The sequence below is a fragment of the Colletes gigas genome, unplaced genomic scaffold, assembly GCF_013123115.1.
Source record: "Colletes gigas isolate AHSC1104 unplaced genomic scaffold, ASM1312311v1 Colletes_gigas_Sc00005, whole genome shotgun sequence".
NCBI lineage: Eukaryota > Metazoa > Arthropoda > Insecta > Hymenoptera > Colletidae > Colletes > Colletes gigas.
In genome coordinates, this window is record NW_025106634.1 from 1,527,256 (window position 1) to 1,547,709 (window position 20,454).

A 20,454-nucleotide genomic window follows, 5' to 3' on the forward strand; every position below is an offset into this window, starting at 1 on the left:
ACGACCTTCAATTTTCCCAAAAAAAAACTCTAAAGAAATTCACTAATATTTTGCAATCGTGCTACTCCGTTTTATTTCAAGTTCTCTCGTACAAACATCCTCATTCTGGAAATTTTGGTAGAAATAATTCTAGCGAAGATCGATTGCTAGTTAAAAACGCATCGTTATTGGCAGAAGAAAGTCATAATGTGCACGTTGCATTGGACTACAACAAAATTTATCAATCCGCGATCTAAAAATATCTACCAATAAATATAAAGGATACGAAACATAATACATTCTTTTTGTTAACATTAAATTAACGTAAATTTGAACTAGAAATTTAGTTACACTTCTAAATCGATATCTAATCGTTTTAACATAATTTCTTGTTTCCTTTTATTTAAACTGAACGCAGATTCACTGATATAACGTTGGCACGAATGCGTATAGGTTATGGTAACCATAATATGGTCGCTTCTTTCTACCTATTGAAACATTCGTGTCTTTTTACCGTTCGAGAGTGAAGAGTATTGTAATTGCCTTTGACTGTTGAGTGCTCGATTGTTGACGCCTTAATCATTTTATAGTATTATATATTTTTTAACACAAAATGGTTAGTTTCTTCTTACAGTACTAGATAGTTTCGTATATTACTTTTAACTTATGGTCTAACGTAAAATGCATGAAAACATGTGACAATGTAACCTCTATGACATTACTATTAAAAATGTCACAATTCGTTAAGTAGAAGTAACTAAAAGTTTTACATTTCGTTTCGCGAATGTTAACTTGTATAAAATAATTATTAAACTATAAATTTACGTTACTTTACGATATATTACGATATAATACAATGGTGAAATAATAAATTTCATTATAGAAACCTTTGATGTTACATGGGCATGAACGTGCCATAACAAAAATCAAATATAATAGAGAAGGTGATTTACTATTTTCGTCGAGTAAAGATAAAAAGCCAAATGTTTGGTACTCTTTAAACGGGGAACGCCTTGGATCTTTCAATGGTCATAATGGTTCAGTGTGGTGTATTGACGTTAATTGGGACACAACAAGATTTTTATCCGGTAGTGGTGATAATTCACTAAGAGTTTGGGATTGTCAAACTGGTCTGTATTTCAGTTTCATTAAATTTTTTTTTTTTTCCATTAAAATTTAACTAAATTTATTTATGTAATAATCTTTATTTAGGAAAAGAAATAGGTCTACTCCACACAAACAGTTCAGTAAGAACATGTAGCTTCAGTTATTCAGCAAACCTTGCTGTTTATTCTACAGACAAAGCATTGGGGCACCCATGTGAAATGTTCATCATGGACATCAGAAATGTTGATGCAGTCTTATCACAGGATGATGCAATTTCTAGAATTGCAGTTGGTGGCCCTAGAATCTCTGCTATTTTATGGGGTGCATTAGATGAAACAGTTATTACTGGCCATGAGGATGGTGAAATCACTCTTTGGGACATGAGAGTGAGTAATAAATTTTTCTTTACATATCATTATTACAGTACTTGCGAATAATCTGTAAGTTTTATTTATTTATAGACAAGGAAACAATTATCAAGTGTCAAAGGTCACAAATCTCAAATAAATGATATGCAATTCAATAAAGATGGGACCATGTTTGTAACTGCATCAAAAGATAATACTGCAAAATTGTTTGACAGTGAATCATTGGTGGTATTAAAAACATACAAGACAGAAAGGCCTGTGAATTCTGCCACAATTTCTCCTATATATGATCATGTATGTTTTGTGTATAATAGTAAAAATAAATTCATAAAGTATAATATATCATGGTCCGAGTCTGTGCTCGAGTTCATTACTTCCGGATGGATGTCGCATCTAGGTTCAGCAATTTGATCAGAGCCTTCAACCTTGAAGATGCAAACTGTAACGTTTGCGAAACGTCGAGAAATTGTTGAAACCTAGACCCGGCATGCATCCGGAAGCCACGAACTTTAGTACAAATTTTATAATTGTTTTTGTAGGTGGCTCTTGGAGGTGGTCAAGATGCCATGGATGTAACAACAACATCCACTCGTCAAGGAAAATTTGATTCTCGATTTTTCCATTTAGTATTTGAAGAAGAATTTGCACGTTTGAAAGGACATTTTGGTCCGATTAACTCTCTTGCGTTCCATCCGAATGGTCGTAGCATTTCCACAGGCGGAGAGGATGGTTACGTTCGTATTAATACATTTGATCAATCTTATTTCGATTTTCATTTTGAGTATTAATGTTGTAAGTTAACAAAAATAAATACGTATAAATTAAGAAATTAATGTAAATTATTTTAATTTTGTCAAACTTCCTCTAAAAATCTTGATTAAAGTTGGATACACGAATAAAAACATCCGAATATTTTGTATAAATTTATTTTCCAAAACGTACATAAAAAAAATTAATACATGTATCTATAAGAACAATATCAATATTCTTGAGATTCATGTAGGAGGTAGTATCGCGAGTATATTTAAATATCGAGGATGCGAAGGTAAGTTTTATTGAGCATAATATATGAAATAGATTCAGTATTATAATATTATAATATCATAATCTTATCAAACTTACTTGAAGAAATATTACATTTTGTACTTGAAGTTTAGTTTTAACAAGTATCGTGCCTTTACCTGAGCAACATCATATACAATGTATTCATTGTACAATAGAGTCGATTTCTTTGGTAGTTTAGCACGTACAGGCGGACCATATGGAATTTCAACATTATCCTCTGTTTTATATACAGATTTAGGATCGGGTTGCGTTTGTCCGCGACCAAACGTAGAGTGTTTGCCGTTCGGCAATTTTTCAATATAATCTGCTGCATATCTCTCGTACATGTTACCTAATGCTACTTCGCAAAGTAACAATAATCCGGTAGGATTTTCATTGCTTGTACAACAATAGTTCGCAGATTTCGTTACCATGTCTGCGAAATATATACCTTTACCAAACATATAACCTGTACTAGGAGCTTCTGGTGGAGCTATTCTTAATCCCTGAGAAAGTATACCAGCAAAATTCGTTGTTCTAGAACCATGCCATAGTAATTTTTTATTCTGTAATTTCCTGAATGGTTTGTATCTACTATCCTCCCCTTTTCTTTTTACAACAAATACATCTTCAACTTCAAGTTCATATTGTGTGTGAGTCTCTGCATGAGTATTCTTTACATACTCCTGAATAGCCTGGTATTCCTTAGTTTCTTTATCTAATGCTTTGATATCGGTTTTCAATTGTTCATAATGAGCATCGAGTGGATTTTTCGTGTCGTCCGTCTTACTATGTAAAAGAGAGTATGCAATCTCCATTTCAAGCAATGCATCTAGCATTTCACACTTTGCATGGATTTCTTCAGTTGTATCCAAAATCTTTAATTCGGATACACCAAAATTGTGAGGTATTAAATTATAAAATCTATTAGATGCATCAATCAAAGTAACTCGTTCGACATTTTCATTTTTTAATATATCCTGTAAATCCGTTAATACCGCATATGCTTTCTGTATTTGTTTCTTAGATAATTTTCCAAGGGGCATTTTATCTGTATCAATTTCAAACTCTGTCATCACCTTTTTCATATTTGCTTCACTAAAAATCAATTTCATCAAATCTTGTACTTGCTGTTCCAAATCACTTTTAATGTTAGATTCTAATAATTGTGCGGGTACTTCATCCCCAAGATCGACATCAACTGGGTACATTTTATTAGGAATTTTAATAAAATGTTCTCTGCGATTCCAGTCATTCCCGCTTTTTTCTTGGTAAAGAGATTCAAATTCTTCTATACAGTCTTCTAATGCTAATTTTTCCAGTTTTGTACCGCCAATAGTCGTTCCTATCCTACCCCAACTTCTGAATAACCAATACGTATTTTGTTTATCATGCTTCAAAATCTGTAACTTGTAGTAGCTATTTTTTTTAGTTTGTATGTCTGAAAGTACCAATGTAACGGTATATTTATTGTTACCACTTTGATATACGTGTGTATCATTTTCCATGCCACTTTGTGGATCAACAGTTAAACCACCTTTTAATGTCAGTTTCATTGTACCAGATCCTGACTTTTCAAAGCCACTTTTACGTTTACTTTTTGAGGCAGAGGATTTTTCTGCGACAGTCTTAATCCTATCGGACAAATTACCGCCCCAGCTTGAAATGGTCTTTTTCTTAATGAGCGAAACAGCAGATTTTGTGTAGTCTTTTGCTTCGTCGACAAAATCTTCGGTAATAACTTGAATATTAAAACTTTTAGCATCTTCCATCTTCTTACTCATTTTGTCTATTTCATTTTGAGTCGATATAACGGCGGTTAAGTTTTCGTGAATCTTTGTAGTTACGTCTCCTCCTAAAAGCATAATATTCCTTTTCAAAGTATCTTTATCTTTTTCTGTACGACCAATAACAACAAATTGCATATGCTTCAATGGTTTTGGTTTAGCTTCAACTTTAGGCCCAGAATCAACATTATCTTCCTTTTTAATTAGGCTAGACGTTGATGGTGCTGTCACCTTTATTAACCTTTTCTTGACTTTCATTTTTAAAGATTTCAAATTTGGATAATTCTTGATCAGATCCGACGATATTTCAAATTTTTTTCTTTTAGGGTCTTGAGTTATGTATTCACATTTAGTCCATTCTGTTAAGTCTCCTACACATTTGTATCCAATCCCTGAATTATATACAAGCTGCCCACTACATTTTGGGCATGGTTTTAAAGCTCCAAAGCAGATTGCATCAGACAAACGATCTACTATAGCAGATACACCTTCTGGAACTTCCTGTTCATTTTTCTTTAACAGAGCAATGAGATCATCTTTTTTCATTGAAGAGATCATATCTCTAACTTTAAATATTTCATTGTTTTGCTTCTCCATTTTTTTCGCATCTTCCACATCCTCAGGTTCATCCTTAATTTTTTTTATGGGTGGTGCAGAGTCTGACTTAATTTTTGGTAAAGTACTTTTAACTGTTTTCTGATCATCCTTGGAAAGGTCTGCTATACCAGGCAGTATATCACCACCTTCATAAAATTGTAATTCTTCCCTTAGTTTTGCAAAACACTCAAGGTGATACCATCTGTCCATGCCCCCAAATCTTCTGGCTTCCTGACTTTCAAAATCTTTTTTTGATATTCTTATTTCATCTTTCACTATCCTCTCTTCACACCCTCTGCAAAGTGATTTGTTAGATTTTGCATATTGAATTAAGAAGTCATTTCCAAGACCAATATTTTTTGCAGTACTGTTACGTTTTTTCCCTCTACCAGTAGCAGGTAATGGAAGCTTACTTGCTTCCTCTGTAAAAGAAAATGTGCTAAGTAAAAGCTTGCCATTGCATTGTGCAGCATTGAATATTATCTATAACGTTGCAATAAACAAACCAATGTTCTTCTTGACTTCTTGTTGGTCTTCCCAACGTATATTATCAAAATTTGCAATATCTGCAGCAGATTTTGGCCTTTGTTTCAGAAAAAAGCAAGCAGGGTGGTACCACTTAGGTATCTTCCCATCATGAACAGGGCTCTGGAAGTTTAAAAACATGTAACAATAAAATTATCATTCAAACGTAAAGACAAATATTGATGATAAATTGAGTCATTTATACAATATAGTAATATTACAATTGAAGGTAAGTAAAATAACAATTTACGAGAATAATAAATTTCGCTAAATACCATAAATTTCCATATACATTCTACTGCGTATATGTAGTTAATTACAAATAAATTATGCAGTATTGAAAATATTAACTATTAATTAAATAAAGATTGTTACAAGTTATAGGTTCAATACCGGTCTTAATAATAACCTGTAAATTTATCGAACATTCGTATTCGTGTATACTTAATGCGTACCTGAACAATAACGGCGAGCCTTAGTGTATCTTTCATGATTGAATTTTTACAACTTTGGCACGAAGCACGCGAACTTTTCGCATATTCAACGGAGTAAGGTAAATCATTATCCATCGCTTTGTTGTCTGTTGCAACGATCTCAGCTTTAAAGTGAAATACTCTGACAATAGCGACTTCTTCACTGACGTAGATCGGTGTGAATGTAATCCTGTTTAACCGCCAAATTCTAGTACGTTCAGAAGGAACACAATGCGTTTCCTCTTACAGACGCAATATGTATGCGTGTAGGTACAGCATAGCAAATTACAACATAACGATAATAAATTACATACTTTAGTTTTACAACGTTTCTATCGATAAATGTAACATTAAATTCGACATAAATATTTAAACGTATAATGTTTACTGAAGTTTCGTAAATTGACTAATTGATCGCAATTTAAACCGGAAATCAAATTCAGTTTTGTATGAAATTTAAGCACCTTTATGATACTTTTTCTGAATATGATCTTACAACAGAATTAAATGATAAATTAAAAATTAGTTAAATTAATTTGGTTCATTGGAATTAAATTGTTCAATTTTTTAATGTAAGTCGTTTTAAATGCATTTTAAAAAACTGTACATTTCAAACATTTTCTTACTCACTGCTTAAGTCAAGAATTATAATGTATCATTATTGAAACATAGTGTAATTATTGTATTTTATTTTATTAACACCTCGTTAATCGGAAGTAATTGAAAAAAACTGTGATACATGCGATGAAAATAAAACAAAAGCTGTAAAAATTTCATTTTGCATTTAGCGAAGGACTCATTTTAACACGTGCTCTATCGTTTTCAAACATCAAGGCATCAATAAGCTGGAGGATCGTTCACTCCTCTAGCAATTTTCAAATTTAGGAAAACGATATAGCAATATCGCAAGTTTTAAGGTTTGGAAAGGTTTTTAAAATCTTTCTATAGATTCTTATTTATTACTGTCGTATCTCAAGAGTGAAATATTTTTTTCAAATTTATTTTCATCATAGACTCTAAAGAGTTTTGCTAACATCAATAATTTATTTAAAGTAAATTGGCAGTTGTTGATAAAGTTATAGACGATTTCTTATAATCTAAATAGCATTCGAAATAAATTACAACTCGTAATACAATGTTGGTACACTTTATTTTAATAATCATATAATATTGTACAAATTATTACAGTAAACTATATATTTCTGTAATTACGTTTATGAATCTTTCTGTTTTACCAACATGGCTTGCCATGACAGTGTCTGGCAAGTGGTAGAATGAAATAATACAGCCATATAGTGCAAAAACGCACCATGTTATTTTCTTCATTTAATGCATTTTTTTCTCTAAAATTATGTTCTACAATAACGTACAAAACTTATCAAGAATGAATCGAAATTATTAAATTAAACCTGTTACTTTTTTCAACTATCTACATATCAGTATAAGCCTATTATCAATCCAGAGTGCATACAAGAAGATAAGTAATTGTCTCTTCTTATATCACGCTATCACTATACTAGAATAATTTTATGTATTTGTATATATAATATTTTGTTATATATTATATATACACATACATAACATGCATATATGTCGCGATGTGTGCTAATAAGTTCAATGCTCCATGACAAATTTTATTGTTTTAACAGAAAAAATGTATACACATTATGTGTGCCATCCTATTTTATTGATATAATCGTTTATATTATATTCTATGTTAATGTACATTTTTGTTCTTATAAAAGCGCAAAAATAAAACTGAATGTTTTATTACAATACTTGTGACCAAAGATTTCAACTTATAGCAATAGATACAATTTACAACTTTAAAGGTCTTTGACGTTAAAACTTATTTCATACACGCAACTTTACGAAACGTTTACAAATTAAGCAGCGAATTATAAGGTTTCACATTCGTCGCTTAAAAATACGATGGCGAAATTAAAAAAAAAAGTGTACATGATAGAAAAACTTTGAGGCGAAACTATTGGTAGAGCACCAACAGATATCGCGGGACAGTCTAGGGCACTCTGGTTAATTAGTACAATTTGTTACTTCGTATATCAATCAGAAATTGTTTCGCAACATGATGCGTAAACGTATCGAATATGTAGAGTCAGGACAATTTATCGTTCATTGCCCTACGTAATTGTATTAGCGTTAATAACAAAATAGAATTAATTCAAATATATTTGTCTTAGAAAAAGAATTTTATATTATAGTGAATTTGCTATGTAAGAGTGATCCGCAATATGACCTGCGAGTGTCGCATAAAATGTAAATACACTTAGTATTTATAGGTTTCATAGGCGTGTAGGTCAGGAGTATGCAGCTCTAGGATTAACCAAGGAATTAGACTGAAGGCCACCCTTTAATATTTTACAGTCTATTTTATGTATGTCCGATAACAACAATAAAAATTCTTAAATAAATATATCGGTATAATCATTGATGGAATATTATTACGCAATCAACTAGTTTTTGCCAAGAGTTGTAGGTTTATGTGTTTGTAATTGCGTCTTAAGCATAATATGCATACACATGTACACGGCACGTCAAGTCACTGTGTACTACAATGACCGGTATGGAGTACCACAAAGTTACGTAAAATTCAGTAAGACAAGACACATGTATCACTCTGCTGATCATTGCTATTTTCCTCTGCCTTGAGATGCACCCGACCTGGTTGTAGGTTTTGCTGGTTGTGGAATAATCGTAATTTCATCATTGATCTTCAGTGGTTTTAAAAGGGAGTCGTTGGATCTGGACGATGGAGATGAAGGTGTATTCTTCTTATCCATTACTCTTTTAGCTACGACACTATGTGCCGAATAAACATGGTTTTCAAACTGCTTATACATTCCAAACGTGGCAGTGCAAACTGTACATTTATAAGATAGATGCGCAGGTTTTAGTGTCATTCCGTGATCTCGCGCGACATGATTTAGTAATTTCCATTGATATACCTAAAAATTAAGATCCACAACTCTCAGGTAACATGCTGTTTAATTTTATAACTCTCAATCTCAAACATATACAATTTTGTACGTTGAATAATTCGAAAAGAATAAACTCACCCTGCCACAAGCGGGACAGCGACCAGCATCTTTCCCTTTATTTGCTGCTTCTTGCATACTGGATGTAACCAACCCATGTGACCCAAGTAAATGTCTTTCAAGACCCTGTAGATGTATGAATACAATATTGTTATAGTCTAATTTTATACAAACATATTCAAAACATAAAACATATGATAAAAATAAAATAAACAAAAAATTACATTTCAGTTAGTACTTTATACTCTTAAAACTTGCAAACGCTATTAAAAAGAAAAAGCACATTACGGAAACACATATATTCAACAGTATAACGATCACATACAAAATTATTAAATTGCGCAAATAGGAATTACATGAACAATAATAGAATCATACCTGATCTGTGAAAAACCGAAACTGACATTTTTGGCAGTTTAATGGAGGTCTATTATAAATCATCTTTGGATGTATTTTTACTTTATGGATCCATTGCATGTGATTACGTAGTTGTTCTAGATCCTAAAAAGAATGTTCAACTTCGTATAGTAAATCAGATACAACGTGGTACTATTTTAAATTTTGGCTAGCCGAGTTTAGTTTTTGCTACTGTTGGCCGAAAAAACATAAACAGTGGCATAGATCATTTTTTCGCCTACAGTCAGCCACTGTTTACAGTATGAACTTTTAAACCATGAAAAATATTTTTAAAGTATATTTTACGTATCTTACCTTAATATAACCGTCGCAGATCTCACATATAACAAATGTAGTTTTCCCGCCCGCCTTTGATGAAGTTCCAGAACCAGGAATAGAGGTTTGAGATGTTGTACGCGGTAGCGGAGTTATAGATATACTTGGTTGACTCAACAACTTTGCTGTAGGATTTTTCGTACTGGTTGTTGTATTCTGAAAAATATAAAGCATACTAGTTATTTTAATAGTAGTCGTATACGAAATTGTCAAACATTATTATCTCATACAAAGTATTAGGTAATGTATTAATCGTCCGCTTGCGGAGCTGGGTCAATTTTAACCCACGCTATTTTATGTCATAATTGGGATAAAATGTTTTATGTCACTGATGGAACTGCGTCTTACTTCTATCTAAACCCTTCTTTCTTCCATTGTCTAGTTCAATGATAACATAGCTTGTATCTCTTATTAGCAATTTAGCAATCATTATCTTTCCAACGATTTCTCCATACTTGGCTACAGCATCGTACTGTTCTATATTTAAACTTCACAAGCATGTAATTTAAGATATTCAGATAAAATTTTGATGAGAAACTTTATGCTTGGAATTATAAATAAGGAATTCTACCATAGATCAAATATGACCCGGCTCCATCTTGCACCCTAACGTCGAATTTTCCGCCGTCCGACGGTTAAGTAGTATTTACCTAAAAAATTATAAAGTGTAAATTGAAATTTCCAATTCTTTTATCACCAGCAGTCTGTTATTTGTATAAAATATATTATTGTACTCAATATTGTAAAATAAAACAATAAATGTACTTATACAATTTCTCTTCATATGCTACTCAATATTCATTAACAGCAATTTTACAAAACGTTGAAATATATAGATTATTTTTATTGGAATTACATTTCAAATACCATTACACTAAAATTATACGATCAAACTATATATTTTAGAAGTATCCTGTTTTTTTCTTTTCAAATTTCTTTATACTTTATTTAACATTACAACAACAGTTTTAAATATTTCCAAAGAAAATCTTTTCACATTTATCAAAAGTTACCACTCAATTCTTTAAAAATATATAAATAATAAGATTATATTAATATAATATTGGACAGGTTTTCATAATGCAATGTACTACAAGAACAAAAAACATTGCTAAAATCAATAATTGCAAAACTAGTTGCATTGCACACTAATGATATGTAGCTATAATTTTAAAAAACACGGTTAAATCCTATAAGCAATTATATGTAGCTTTAATTATAGAAAATCTTAAGAAATCGGTTATGAAAGCTTTTTACACCTGCAGAAAACACATCATCCATGCGATCACAAATTTTACAAAATCAATTTAACCTTCCTGGTAATTTCCAATATTTATTTACCTGTGACGAGGACAACCTAGAGAGAGAGTCGATTACGTTGGGTACAAGTGCAATGGGTGTGGGTTGACCGGAACTGCCGCCGCTACTGCTACTCACTCCCGAGACAGCCGACATGACAGTCCCAGAGCCACCCACCACCTGTCACCACCCATATATTTTTTTACTAATTCTTAAATTTTATATTTACTTGAATTTGTGAACCTGTATTTTTTATTCATACACTGATATCTTTAAAAAAAAGAACATGCTGATTTGTATGTACAGATCAAAATTGCTGTATTCTTGTGTAATAGACAAATAAAAAGTAGAGTACCTAAATTTTACATAATAAGCAGAGTACATAAGTATACTATTCTCTTGTTAAAGAAAATAGAACACAGTGTTTAGAAAACTAAATTCGTGATGTAATGTTTCTTACACATTATTAATATCAATATTAATTGCCATATGTAACTTCAAGGAAATATAAAAGTATAGGTGTATTATGCATATCATGGGTGTGCTATACATTATAACTAAAATATATTATTACAGGGGCATGACTTTGTAAGATTATCATTGCCCTTTGACTGTATCATGAAATTTAATAAAATCTCATCACATTGTGTTAATACACGGGATGTCCTACACGAAACAGGTCACCTATTATCTCCTTTAGATGTGACAACGCGAAAGAATGTTTTAGGGTCATATTACTAAAACGGCCGTATGTCAATCAATTACGCGATTTTATTTCACGTGAATTACACAATAGGGTCTATAATGGATCCCACCAAAAAAGTCATGTACTGAAAGTTTTCTTGACAATATTAATGTTAATGTGGTCATTAGTTAGATAAATTAATCGACATCATTTATTAGACAAAATAATATTACAAATACTTCACAATAAATATATTTATAAAAGCAAAAAATATGTACATTCTTATGTACTTCATAAATAAATAACTAAAAATATACATAACTACTTAATTTATCCTATAAAAATAAAATTCATAATTTTGATTCTTCTAACCAGTCTGTTAAACACATAACGCAGTACATTGAATTTTAAATCAATCTCAGGCCTAAATTATTTAATTTCAGTCAATTCCAAATACTTTAGAAACATAATCACGGCATAGGATTGAAGATATTAAAAGGGAGGATTACTTAAAACAGCAAATATTAACTGAATTAAGTCAATGAATTATTAACGAAATAATGAAGCTAGGGGGCCGTCAATGGCCCCGGCGCGGTCATCTAAGGATTACTGGCAAAAACATGTAAGAAAACAAAATACGTAATCATATATAAAAAATAGAGATTAGTGATTTTGAAAATAACATTAAGAAAAGAAATCTTCTTTCTTTTTCTCATCCTTTAAAATGGTTTCAGTTATGTATGAAATATTTATTCGTATTATCACGGCTAAAGAAAATAATTAACTAACTGTTTTGTATGGAACACCTTGTATAACATGAAATTAATCATAAATCATTCATAATTTTTCTATTAAAAGAACAATTTGACTTTACTTTCAATGACTTTGTGTAAGAATGATATAAAATGAAAATAATCTTTACCTGAAATATTTGGTTACTACCAAACTGGTATGAAGTAGGGACCAATAAACCAGAAGATGTTGGACGATACATCATTCCTGCAACATTATCTAAAACATATGCAATATAATGTAATCGTTAATATTTATAGAAGAGCTTTAATTCAATTTGATTTATTATTATCAGTTTTAAATAGCGGACACTTACCTTGCCGCATTGTCGTACCGCCCGGTCGCAACGTTTTCAAATCTGAGTACCTTGGTTGCATAGGTGGCCGTCCTCTTCCACGACCCGTGATAGGAGCAGGTAGTAATTTTGGTAAAAGCGGTTGTGGTCCTTTACCACCCATTGCCATGGCAAGTGCGTTAGGATTAGTTGGTCCAGGTCTTGCTCGATTTAGTCTAGGAATCTTTGCTGGAGGTTCCCAATCAGCAGCTGGTTCTAAATTCTTTTCTGGTCTGAATTTCTTAGTACAAGCAAGTATATGCCGAGTTAATTTGCCTTTTTGGTTATCTTCGAATGGGCAATTAGGGCACTGATGAAAAGCTGGACCACGTTCCAACCTTCCACGAGTATTATGTTCCGCTTCCATATGAAATAAGATATCGTGAGGACTACGTACTTCGATCGGACAAAAGTTACATTTGTAGACATAGTTGCGCATATGTGGAGTTTCTAAATGATGCTGCATGACTAAGGTTGACTCTGTTTTAAAATTACAGAATTCACATTTCTTCAGTTCTAAATGGAATGGTTCGTTATTTTCTTTACTAAATTCTAAATTCTTGATGAGTGAATTTATAGCTAATTGAGTTTCAGCTGATGTGCTACCTTTGCCCTGTTTACGCTTTTGAGTCCGTAAAAGATCAGTTTGCACATATTCTTGAACAAGATTCACTCCAATTTGCATGAAAAATTTTCCCAATGGGAGGTCAAAGTAAGTTAGTACTTTATTCCTATCCTCTTGCCTTACATCGTGTTTATCACTTACATTACTAAATCCAGGTTCAGTTACATCTGCTGAATTGTCACCTCTATCTTCTCCATCTTTCTTCCCTTTAGAACTTCCTTCATTATCACTCTCCTCGCCTTTATCCTTATTCTTCTGACTCGAATCCGACGAGTCTTCGTTGCATTCTTCTCCTTTATTTTCTTCTATATTTTGTTTGCTCTTTTCTTCCTTCTCTTCTTTCTCTTTCTCCTCTAAACATAGCTCTAGTTTTGTGACAAAATCTTTTAATGGTTTTAGAGGTGGTTTTTCATACACATATGGTACTATAAAAGATGGTGCCTCTACCACAAACATATCATCAGTTAAAGTAGGTAATATAGGAGGTACTGTAGATGGTACTGTAGTTATACTGCTCGTTTTAGGACTTAACTGTGCAGTTTTTGATGTCATGGGTACTGGTGTAATAGTTGTTCTCATATTGGGATACATTGTTTGTGTTGGCATACCCATTGGAACTACCGAAAAAGAGCTAGAACTGGAGACAGTATGATGAGGTTTACTGTTACTTACAGGAACACCACCACGCCCAGAAAGTATAGAATTTGTGTCTATAATAACTAAGGTGGGTTCTTTTTTCCCTCCTTTCACAGATTTACTACCAGCCGCGATTTCTACCAAACGTTTAGTATCATTAACTACAATAGTAGTTTTACTATTTTTGACTGGTGATTTCAGTTTAGAATTCTCTTTATCCTTACTGTCAACACCAGCCAAAGGATCTTCTAGCTTAATTTCTTCTATGTCAGAGCCATCGTCTTCTACTTCCTCTTCTATTTCCTTTTCTATGTAACTTGTCCTCTTTATATTACGAGAACTTCTCCTTGGCGTAATACTACTAAGGTCTACTTGTTTTCTTTGCTTTCTTGGTTTTGTCGGATCTTTATTGACACGCTCCGACGAAGAATTATGACCATTCTTCGCACTATCTGTTATCTCTTCAATATCAGGACTATCGCAGCTTCCATTTTCTTCACAAATTTTCACATCAGATGGATCTGAAGTACTGTCAGTAATTTCGCTACTGTCATTAATCTTTTGTATATCACTACTACCTGATAAATTTTGGTCATCTTTTAGCGTAGAATTTTTCAAAGTGAACACATCGTCATTATCAAATTGTATTTCTGTTATGCTTTCATCGAGACATTCCACATCAGAGTTGTTACTCTGTTCATCAACATCCATAGCCTCACAAGATGTGATTTTACACTTATCTTCAGTTTTAGACACTTCACTAGAATTGTTCGTCTCACTGACACCTTCCGGTGGTTCGGATGTTTTAGAGTCGGTCTCTGAGTCAGAGATTTCATCCTTTTTACTCCTACTTGGATCTATTCTATCCTGTTCACTATCTTCTGATTCTATATCTCCTTCTTCAATTTCAACTTCCATTCTATGTTCGTCCTCGTCATCTTCTTCACCATTTTCTTCTTCTTCCTCCTCCTCCTCCTCCTCGTCATCCTCATCCCCTTCAGCTGCACTATTAATTTCATTTGACACAAGATTAGATGCATTATCTGCGTCCATGAATTCTTCTTTGTCATTATAATTTCCATTAACACCATTTGGTATCACAACATCTGCAAAACATAAAAATTGTTTTTATTGAGATAGCAATATCTAAAAATATTAAATATTTATTATCAATATATTGTGTCATAAATGTGTTTATTATCAATTCCTTATACAATGACTTTGAAAATGAATGTCCAAGAAGTAAAATAAAGAATATTAATTATATCATCATACATCGATAAAGTATATTAATAATCATACAATATAAATACATGACTTAAAAATATAACAGAATGTACATTCACATAAGTTTATTACAATGAATTATTGGTACATGATTTAAGGAATATGTGTGCTGTTTAGTAACATATACATTGTTCGATCACATGAATCATCGCAAACTACAGTAAAACAATACAGTAATCATCAACCAAAAACAAAACAAATGTCAAAATCAGTATCATCATGTGGCAACAACTTTAGATAGCATAAAGTAGGCAGAAAGTCAGTCTCTTGGAATATTTAGAAGAATTGCTTTAATAGATCCAAGCAAGGGCAGAGCATACCTTTGAGAACCTTATCAGGACTGGCCTCAGATGAGTCCTTAACAGGGGGTTCTTCTAATGTGCCTTCCATGGGGCCACCACTGTACAGTTGATCTAAACAATTAATAAGAACACAGGAATAAGCGGCTCGTGGCGACGACGCGTTTCATTACATCCACGACATGAACGCGAGGGCGGGGAGAGGGAGGGAATTTTTAGCGGGGCCGAATTTTTCAAAATGGCGCTGCGAATTCCGTACTCCTATTTCCTTGTTCCCATAACCAACAAAGTTTGTGGTCGTCGATTTCCAGTCAGAGCATTACCGAAATACGCCCGCTTCGTCCAAAAAATCTTAGTCGCGCACAGTTCTAACAATAATTAGGAGACAAAGAGTCACTCGTGGATGCGTGGACAAATGTTCGGATAAGGAGAGTCCTGTAAAGTAGCTTGAATGGTTAGCGTCTCTCAGTCACCTGCACTCGCCAGCCACCGCGTCCGAGCGCCAGCCAGTCAGTCAGTCAGCCCTCCGCGTACCTCTCTTCTCAACCTTCGTAGCAACCTACCAACCTACACCTATTCCTACAGCTTTACACATCGAACTTTCGTCTTTCATACATATGCACACGACTGAAGAATATATATATATATACATATATATTATATATACATATGTATATATATATACAACCGTACGCATATACGACCCATCAACTCGCTATCCATGGGCGCGCGCGCACAACCTTCCTAACTCTATACTACATGCCGGACAGACAACACGCCAACCACCTACAGAACAACCCTATGACCTACCGAATCCGATCATGTCAGACGGATCTCCCACGACGATATTATCCACAAACCAATTTTTCTTATAAACATTCAACAGAATTTACGGGTGTATGGGGTTTACTAGCGGGACTACGAAAAACACAAACAACCAATGGTCACTAATACGATTCAACGTACGTGACGAAGAAGAAACTAGATAAACGCGGACCATTTTGCCAGATTATCTATAGAGATCCGATTCACCCAACTATCAAAGTTCCTATTCAAGACACTCGACGAGAATTTCTTTTCAATTATCTCGTTTGTTCTCGTGTCAAAACGATTTTCAAATCTCGTTTGAAGACTGATCTAATAGAGGAACGATGTAGAAACGAAGATAAAGCCTTGTCTATGGATCCGCTCGAAGGACATAGCGTTCTTAAAAAAGATGCTGAGCATACTTTTAACCTACAGTAATGTTCATCCTGATGTGGCATGCATCATCGTTCGAAATGACAATGATCATGTTATTTGAAACTCGAAAAATATCAAAGTTCACGAGACACCGGTAATTCGGAATAAGAGGAATCGCACTCAGTATGCTCGGTTGAGGGCATGTCTCGTGCTACTTAACTCGCTATTCACGGATCCCGGCGGTTCTACGAGGCAATGGAACGCGTATGAACTCCATCCGTATCCTGTCACCAGGCACAAATATACGCACCTGACCGTTTGCTCTCCTAAACGATTTTCTGATACCGCGACATTTTCACAACCTGCAATCTTCAGTGGCGGCGACGGAGCTACGATTCGTCCTTATACGCACGATACACGATTTATTCACAAAACCTGTAAATAGTGAACATTCATCGCTGAAAATTAGGCACCAGAGGGCAGGCGCGACGTTGGAAACGTTAAAAAGTTATGCCCAGGGCCGTCGCAAAGTCGTGGGCTCTTTTCAACGAGGGTTAAGTAGAAACGAAATAGAAAGAAGGGGTCGTGAAACGGAAGAGAGGCTTTTCTCACGATTTCTCTATGGCTATTCAATCGGCGTTATACTTTTAGCTACATCATTGTCGTTATTTCCACGTTTAAATACCTACAAGAGTGTTGAAGAGACAACATTATTTTCAAAAATGAGGCTCCCTGCTGTTTTTGCTAACGTTCATTGGTGGATTAGAATTCCCATCGCTTGAAATGGTAGTCAAACAACGATATTGATTAAGTACTTTTGATATTGAACACATTTGTTCTTTGTTCTTTTTTGTTTTGGAAAGAAATACGGGATATATTAAACCTAATAAAACTGTTTAACACACTATGCTCTTCGAGAACTACGTATACGGTGAAATGAAAAATAAATGCAACTAAATAATTGAATTTGTAAATATTGTTATATATTTATAACGTTTCAATTTATATAATTAATTTGGAGGTGATCACGATTTGCACAATTCACGTATGGAACTTCTCTTTTTCTTTAGAAACATCTACTGGTTTATTTCGCTGATGGTGTGCTTAGATAAGCAAAATTATAATGTACGAAGATAACACTGAAAGAATAAACACTGTACTTTGATACGGCCTTAAACCAAAATAAACCATCGACGAAAAGCTTCATCGTCAGACCATTCTAACAAATTTAAATGAATGTAACGACATATTAACTTGAATGAAAATTTCACCGTATAATTTCCAATTTATAAGAAATGTTAATATATTTTGTCGAGACAAAAGTTTAATATGCCATTGCTTTTATTTGGTACCGATCGATATGTCACAAATACATCGTATTACTGTGGACAATAGTAACTTATTCGTACCAGAAGTTACCAGAGGAGTGTACACATTAGCATACCTGTTCGAAACAAATTTTGTTACGATCTAACAGAGACTGTATCTAAATAGGAATTAGTGCATGGGAGATGCGTAGGGAAATTGAGAGGATCGTCACGGCCCTGGTTATATTGTGTTATTCGGCACCACAACTATACAAATCATAAAATCCAACAAATCAATCGCAAGTCCCTTGGCGCTTTATATTAATCATTGTTTGTCTACGGTTAAAGGGTGCACCAGACGTCTTTACTGGTTTATCAAAATTTAGAAAGCTCCCGCCATTTCTTTCGTAAGGGCTGACTTAGCTGTCGAACAGCTGCCGTGGTGGTCGCTGGCCGATCGCGATTATTCCCCCAAAAGAGGACCAATAATCGAAACACACACGCATCACAAATGCCGCGCTATTTAAATCCACTGACCGTTCGGAACACCGACAAATATTCGGCTACACACGCGACTCCCTCGGCACTTGATACACACAATTTTTATACTAAAATTATTCACATATACTTTGTGTTTATTTGGGTTCGACGTCACGGATCCTTCTTACCTCTGTCGTCGAAAACTGCCAAGATGGCGACAATAATCACGTGACCGCAAATTTTATGACGTACGCGTAATGTTAAAGGGACAAAACGACCAGTAGCGTTTGTTATACATTGTCACGTGACCGGGTACACGTGCACATCCAATGAGAGGCCCTCCCAAGAATAAGGGCAATCTGCAATTGCAACAATATATAACAATGGGGTTGACTAATAAGTCCCCGCCCTATTCTATGGAATCATTTAATACACACACCCCTAAGTAATTCACGCAAGATTGTTACAAATTTATTTTAAATTTGTATAAATTTTGTTCGTGTCGAATTTATTGTATAGTACACGTTTTTTTTCATATGTATATACTACGTGAAACAATAGAACTTTTCCTTATATTTCCTGTGATTTTCTGTGGTTTATTTATTACGATATTGAATTTACAATAATTTGTTTCATGCAGGCACACGATTAATCGTAATTACGTTTATCTTAAAGTAAGATTAAATTTATTAGATTTCAACATTTCTAAAATTCATTGAATGTACATTTCTTATGTTGCTACTGAGAAATACAGTTCAAGGTCTATATACATATATGAACAATATTTACATTCAAATATATACACGCGAATAACTGGATATACAAAATTCTTATATTAAATTCTATTTTGTACAACACACTACCCTAATACAAACATGTAAATATTTCATCACAATAATTATTATATAACAATTTATATACTTTATAAAATTCATTTTTGCCCATTTAAAAAATACTTAAATACATATTTGCAAATACTAAAGATAGTCATCATCATTATCATTAAAAGACAATATAGCCTTTTCTTGTTTTGTTTTTTTTATCTTCTTTTTCACTGGCTTATCCGCAGTATCTGATTCTCCTTCCACTACTTTATTTTTTCTAAATATAATTCGTTTAGATAAATCTGCTGGAGCATTGGCTTCTTCTATAATTCAGGATCCACACATAACTTGTTTTTCAACAGACTTATCGCTTATTAGTTCTCAAATTATAAATATTCTTATTTAAATAAAATTTATATCTACCTTCTTCTTTTTGTTTTTGAAATACTTCTGCTTCTTCTGCAGTTAAATCACCAGATTTTAATACAACCACAATAGGCTTCTCTTCTTCACGTTCATCTTTATCATCGTCTGAATCTTGAGGTAATACTTCTCTCTGTTTTAAGAAGTCATTTAAATGGCTGTTTATGCTAGTTATAAATAAGCACTAATTATAACAATTATTTCATTATAGTTAACACGTTATAATTTTAAAAAAATGATAAATATTAGAATTATTATACCTATTGCTATAATTAGAGTTTTGTAGCTTTAATTACATATATTCTGAACATTTTTAGTCAAAGAAAATTATTTTTTCAATGCAATTATACTACCATACATAACATAACGATTAAATAATTATTACCACTTAAATTTTAATGCAAAATATTAAACTGTACCTTTGTGTCAACTGTAGGCCCTTCTTTATAACCAACTTGTTCTTTTAATTCGCGTAAAAATTTCGGTTCGTTTGGTTTAATATACGAAACGTTATGCTTTTTTCTGGACATTTCTTCTTATCCTTCTCGTTACACTTTTAAACATAAAACACCACAATATAACCTATCTTGAGTTTAAGTACGTTAGAAAATAA

The 20,454-nt window shown here is 33.2% G+C and overlaps 4 protein-coding genes across 8 annotated transcripts; 1 reads left to right on the top strand and 3 right to left on the bottom strand.

Moving 5' to 3' along the window:
- Positions 1–446: 446 nt before the first annotated feature.
- LOC122394978 (eukaryotic translation initiation factor 3 subunit I) lies at positions 447–2,317 on the top strand. The gene is made up of 5 exons (XM_043392217.1): positions 447–595; positions 863–1,109; positions 1,192–1,472; positions 1,548–1,748; positions 1,994–2,317. Exons 1-5 carry the CDS (start codon positions 593–595, stop codon positions 2,240–2,242), a joined length of 981 nt encoding a protein of 326 aa, XP_043248152.1. The 5' UTR covers positions 447–592; the 3' UTR covers positions 2,243–2,317.
- Positions 2,318–2,464: 147 nt separating this feature from the next.
- On the bottom strand, positions 2,465–6,104 carry LOC122395077 (poly [ADP-ribose] polymerase). Its single transcript, XM_043392390.1, has 3 exons — positions 5,863–6,104; positions 5,389–5,530; positions 2,465–5,304 (listed from the first exon to the last, which is right to left on the bottom strand). The coding sequence occupies exons 1-3, from the start codon at positions 5,974–5,976 to the stop codon at positions 2,588–2,590; spliced, it is 2,973 nt and encodes a 990-aa protein (XP_043248325.1). The 5' UTR covers positions 5,977–6,104; the 3' UTR covers positions 2,465–2,587.
- A 1,037-nt stretch (positions 6,105–7,141) lies between these two features.
- On the bottom strand, positions 7,142–18,766 carry LOC122395194. Of its 5 annotated transcripts, XM_043392588.1 has the most exons (11): positions 18,652–18,766; positions 17,118–17,265; positions 16,099–16,198; positions 15,647–15,739; positions 12,761–15,145; positions 12,575–12,663; positions 11,010–11,147; positions 9,648–9,824; positions 9,315–9,437; positions 8,958–9,062; positions 7,142–8,846 (listed from the first exon to the last, which is right to left on the bottom strand). In XM_043392588.1, exons 4-11 carry the CDS (start codon positions 15,714–15,716, stop codon positions 8,532–8,534), a joined length of 3,402 nt encoding a protein of 1,133 aa, XP_043248523.1. In that variant the 5' UTR covers positions 15,717–15,739; positions 16,099–16,198; positions 17,118–17,265; positions 18,652–18,766; the 3' UTR covers positions 7,142–8,531. The 5 variants fall into 5 exon arrangements, with proteins under 5 accessions (XP_043248523.1, XP_043248524.1, XP_043248521.1 ...); XM_043392586.1 differs by lacking the exon at positions 16,099–16,198 and having other exon boundaries at positions 7,143–8,846; XM_043392587.1 differs by lacking the exon at positions 16,099–16,198 and having other exon boundaries at positions 7,143–8,846; positions 17,118–17,242; positions 18,652–18,763.
- Positions 18,767–19,537: 771 nt separating this feature from the next.
- On the bottom strand, positions 19,538–20,454 carry LOC122395426 (uncharacterized protein KIAA1143 homolog). The gene is made up of 3 exons (XM_043392994.1): positions 20,261–20,454; positions 19,842–19,974; positions 19,538–19,741 (listed from the first exon to the last, which is right to left on the bottom strand). Exons 1-3 carry the CDS (start codon positions 20,369–20,371, stop codon positions 19,572–19,574), a joined length of 414 nt encoding a protein of 137 aa, XP_043248929.1. The 5' UTR covers positions 20,372–20,454; the 3' UTR covers positions 19,538–19,571.

Bases quoted from the DNA above. Each gene is read 5' to 3' on its own strand.
- LOC122394978 (XM_043392217.1), top strand. The intron at 1,110-1,191 runs GTCTGTATTTCA...ATCTTTATTTAG, and splicing joins AGTTTGGGATTGTCAAACTG to GAAAAGAAATAGGTCTACTC. The intron at 1,473-1,547 runs GTGAGTAATAAA...ATTTATTTATAG, and splicing joins TCACTCTTTGGGACATGAGA to ACAAGGAAACAATTATCAAG.
- LOC122395077 (XM_043392390.1), bottom strand. From the start codon at position 5,976: ATGGATAATGATTTACCTTACTCCGTTGAATATGCGAAAAGTTCGCGT. The intron at 5,531-5,862 runs GTACGCATTAAG...TTAAACTTCCAG, and splicing joins GGCTCGCCGTTATTGTTCAG to AGCCCTGTTCATGATGGGAA. The intron at 5,305-5,388 runs GTTTGTTTATTG...TTTCTTTTACAG, and splicing joins AGAAGTCAAGAAGAACATTG to AGGAAGCAAGTAAGCTTCCA.
- LOC122395194 (XM_043392588.1), bottom strand. From the start codon at position 15,716: ATGGAAGGCACATTAGAAGAACCCCCTGTTAAGGACTCATCTGAGGCC. The intron at 11,148-12,574 runs GTAAAGATTATT...GGGTGGTGACAG, and splicing joins GTAGTAACCAAATATTTCAG to GTGGTGGGTGGCTCTGGGAC. The intron at 9,825-11,009 runs GTAAATAAATAT...TATATTTTTCAG, and splicing joins CTAGGTTGTCCTCGTCACAG to AATACAACAACCAGTACGAA.
- LOC122395426 (XM_043392994.1), bottom strand. From the start codon at position 20,371: ATGTCCAGAAAAAAGCATAACGTTTCGTATATTAAACCAAACGAACCG. The intron at 19,975-20,260 runs GTACAGTTTAAT...TTCTTAAAACAG, and splicing joins GGCCTACAGTTGACACAAAG to AGAGAAGTATTACCTCAAGA. The intron at 19,742-19,841 runs GTAGATATAAAT...CCTGAATTATAG, and splicing joins TCAAAAACAAAAAGAAGAAG to AAGAAGCCAATGCTCCAGCA.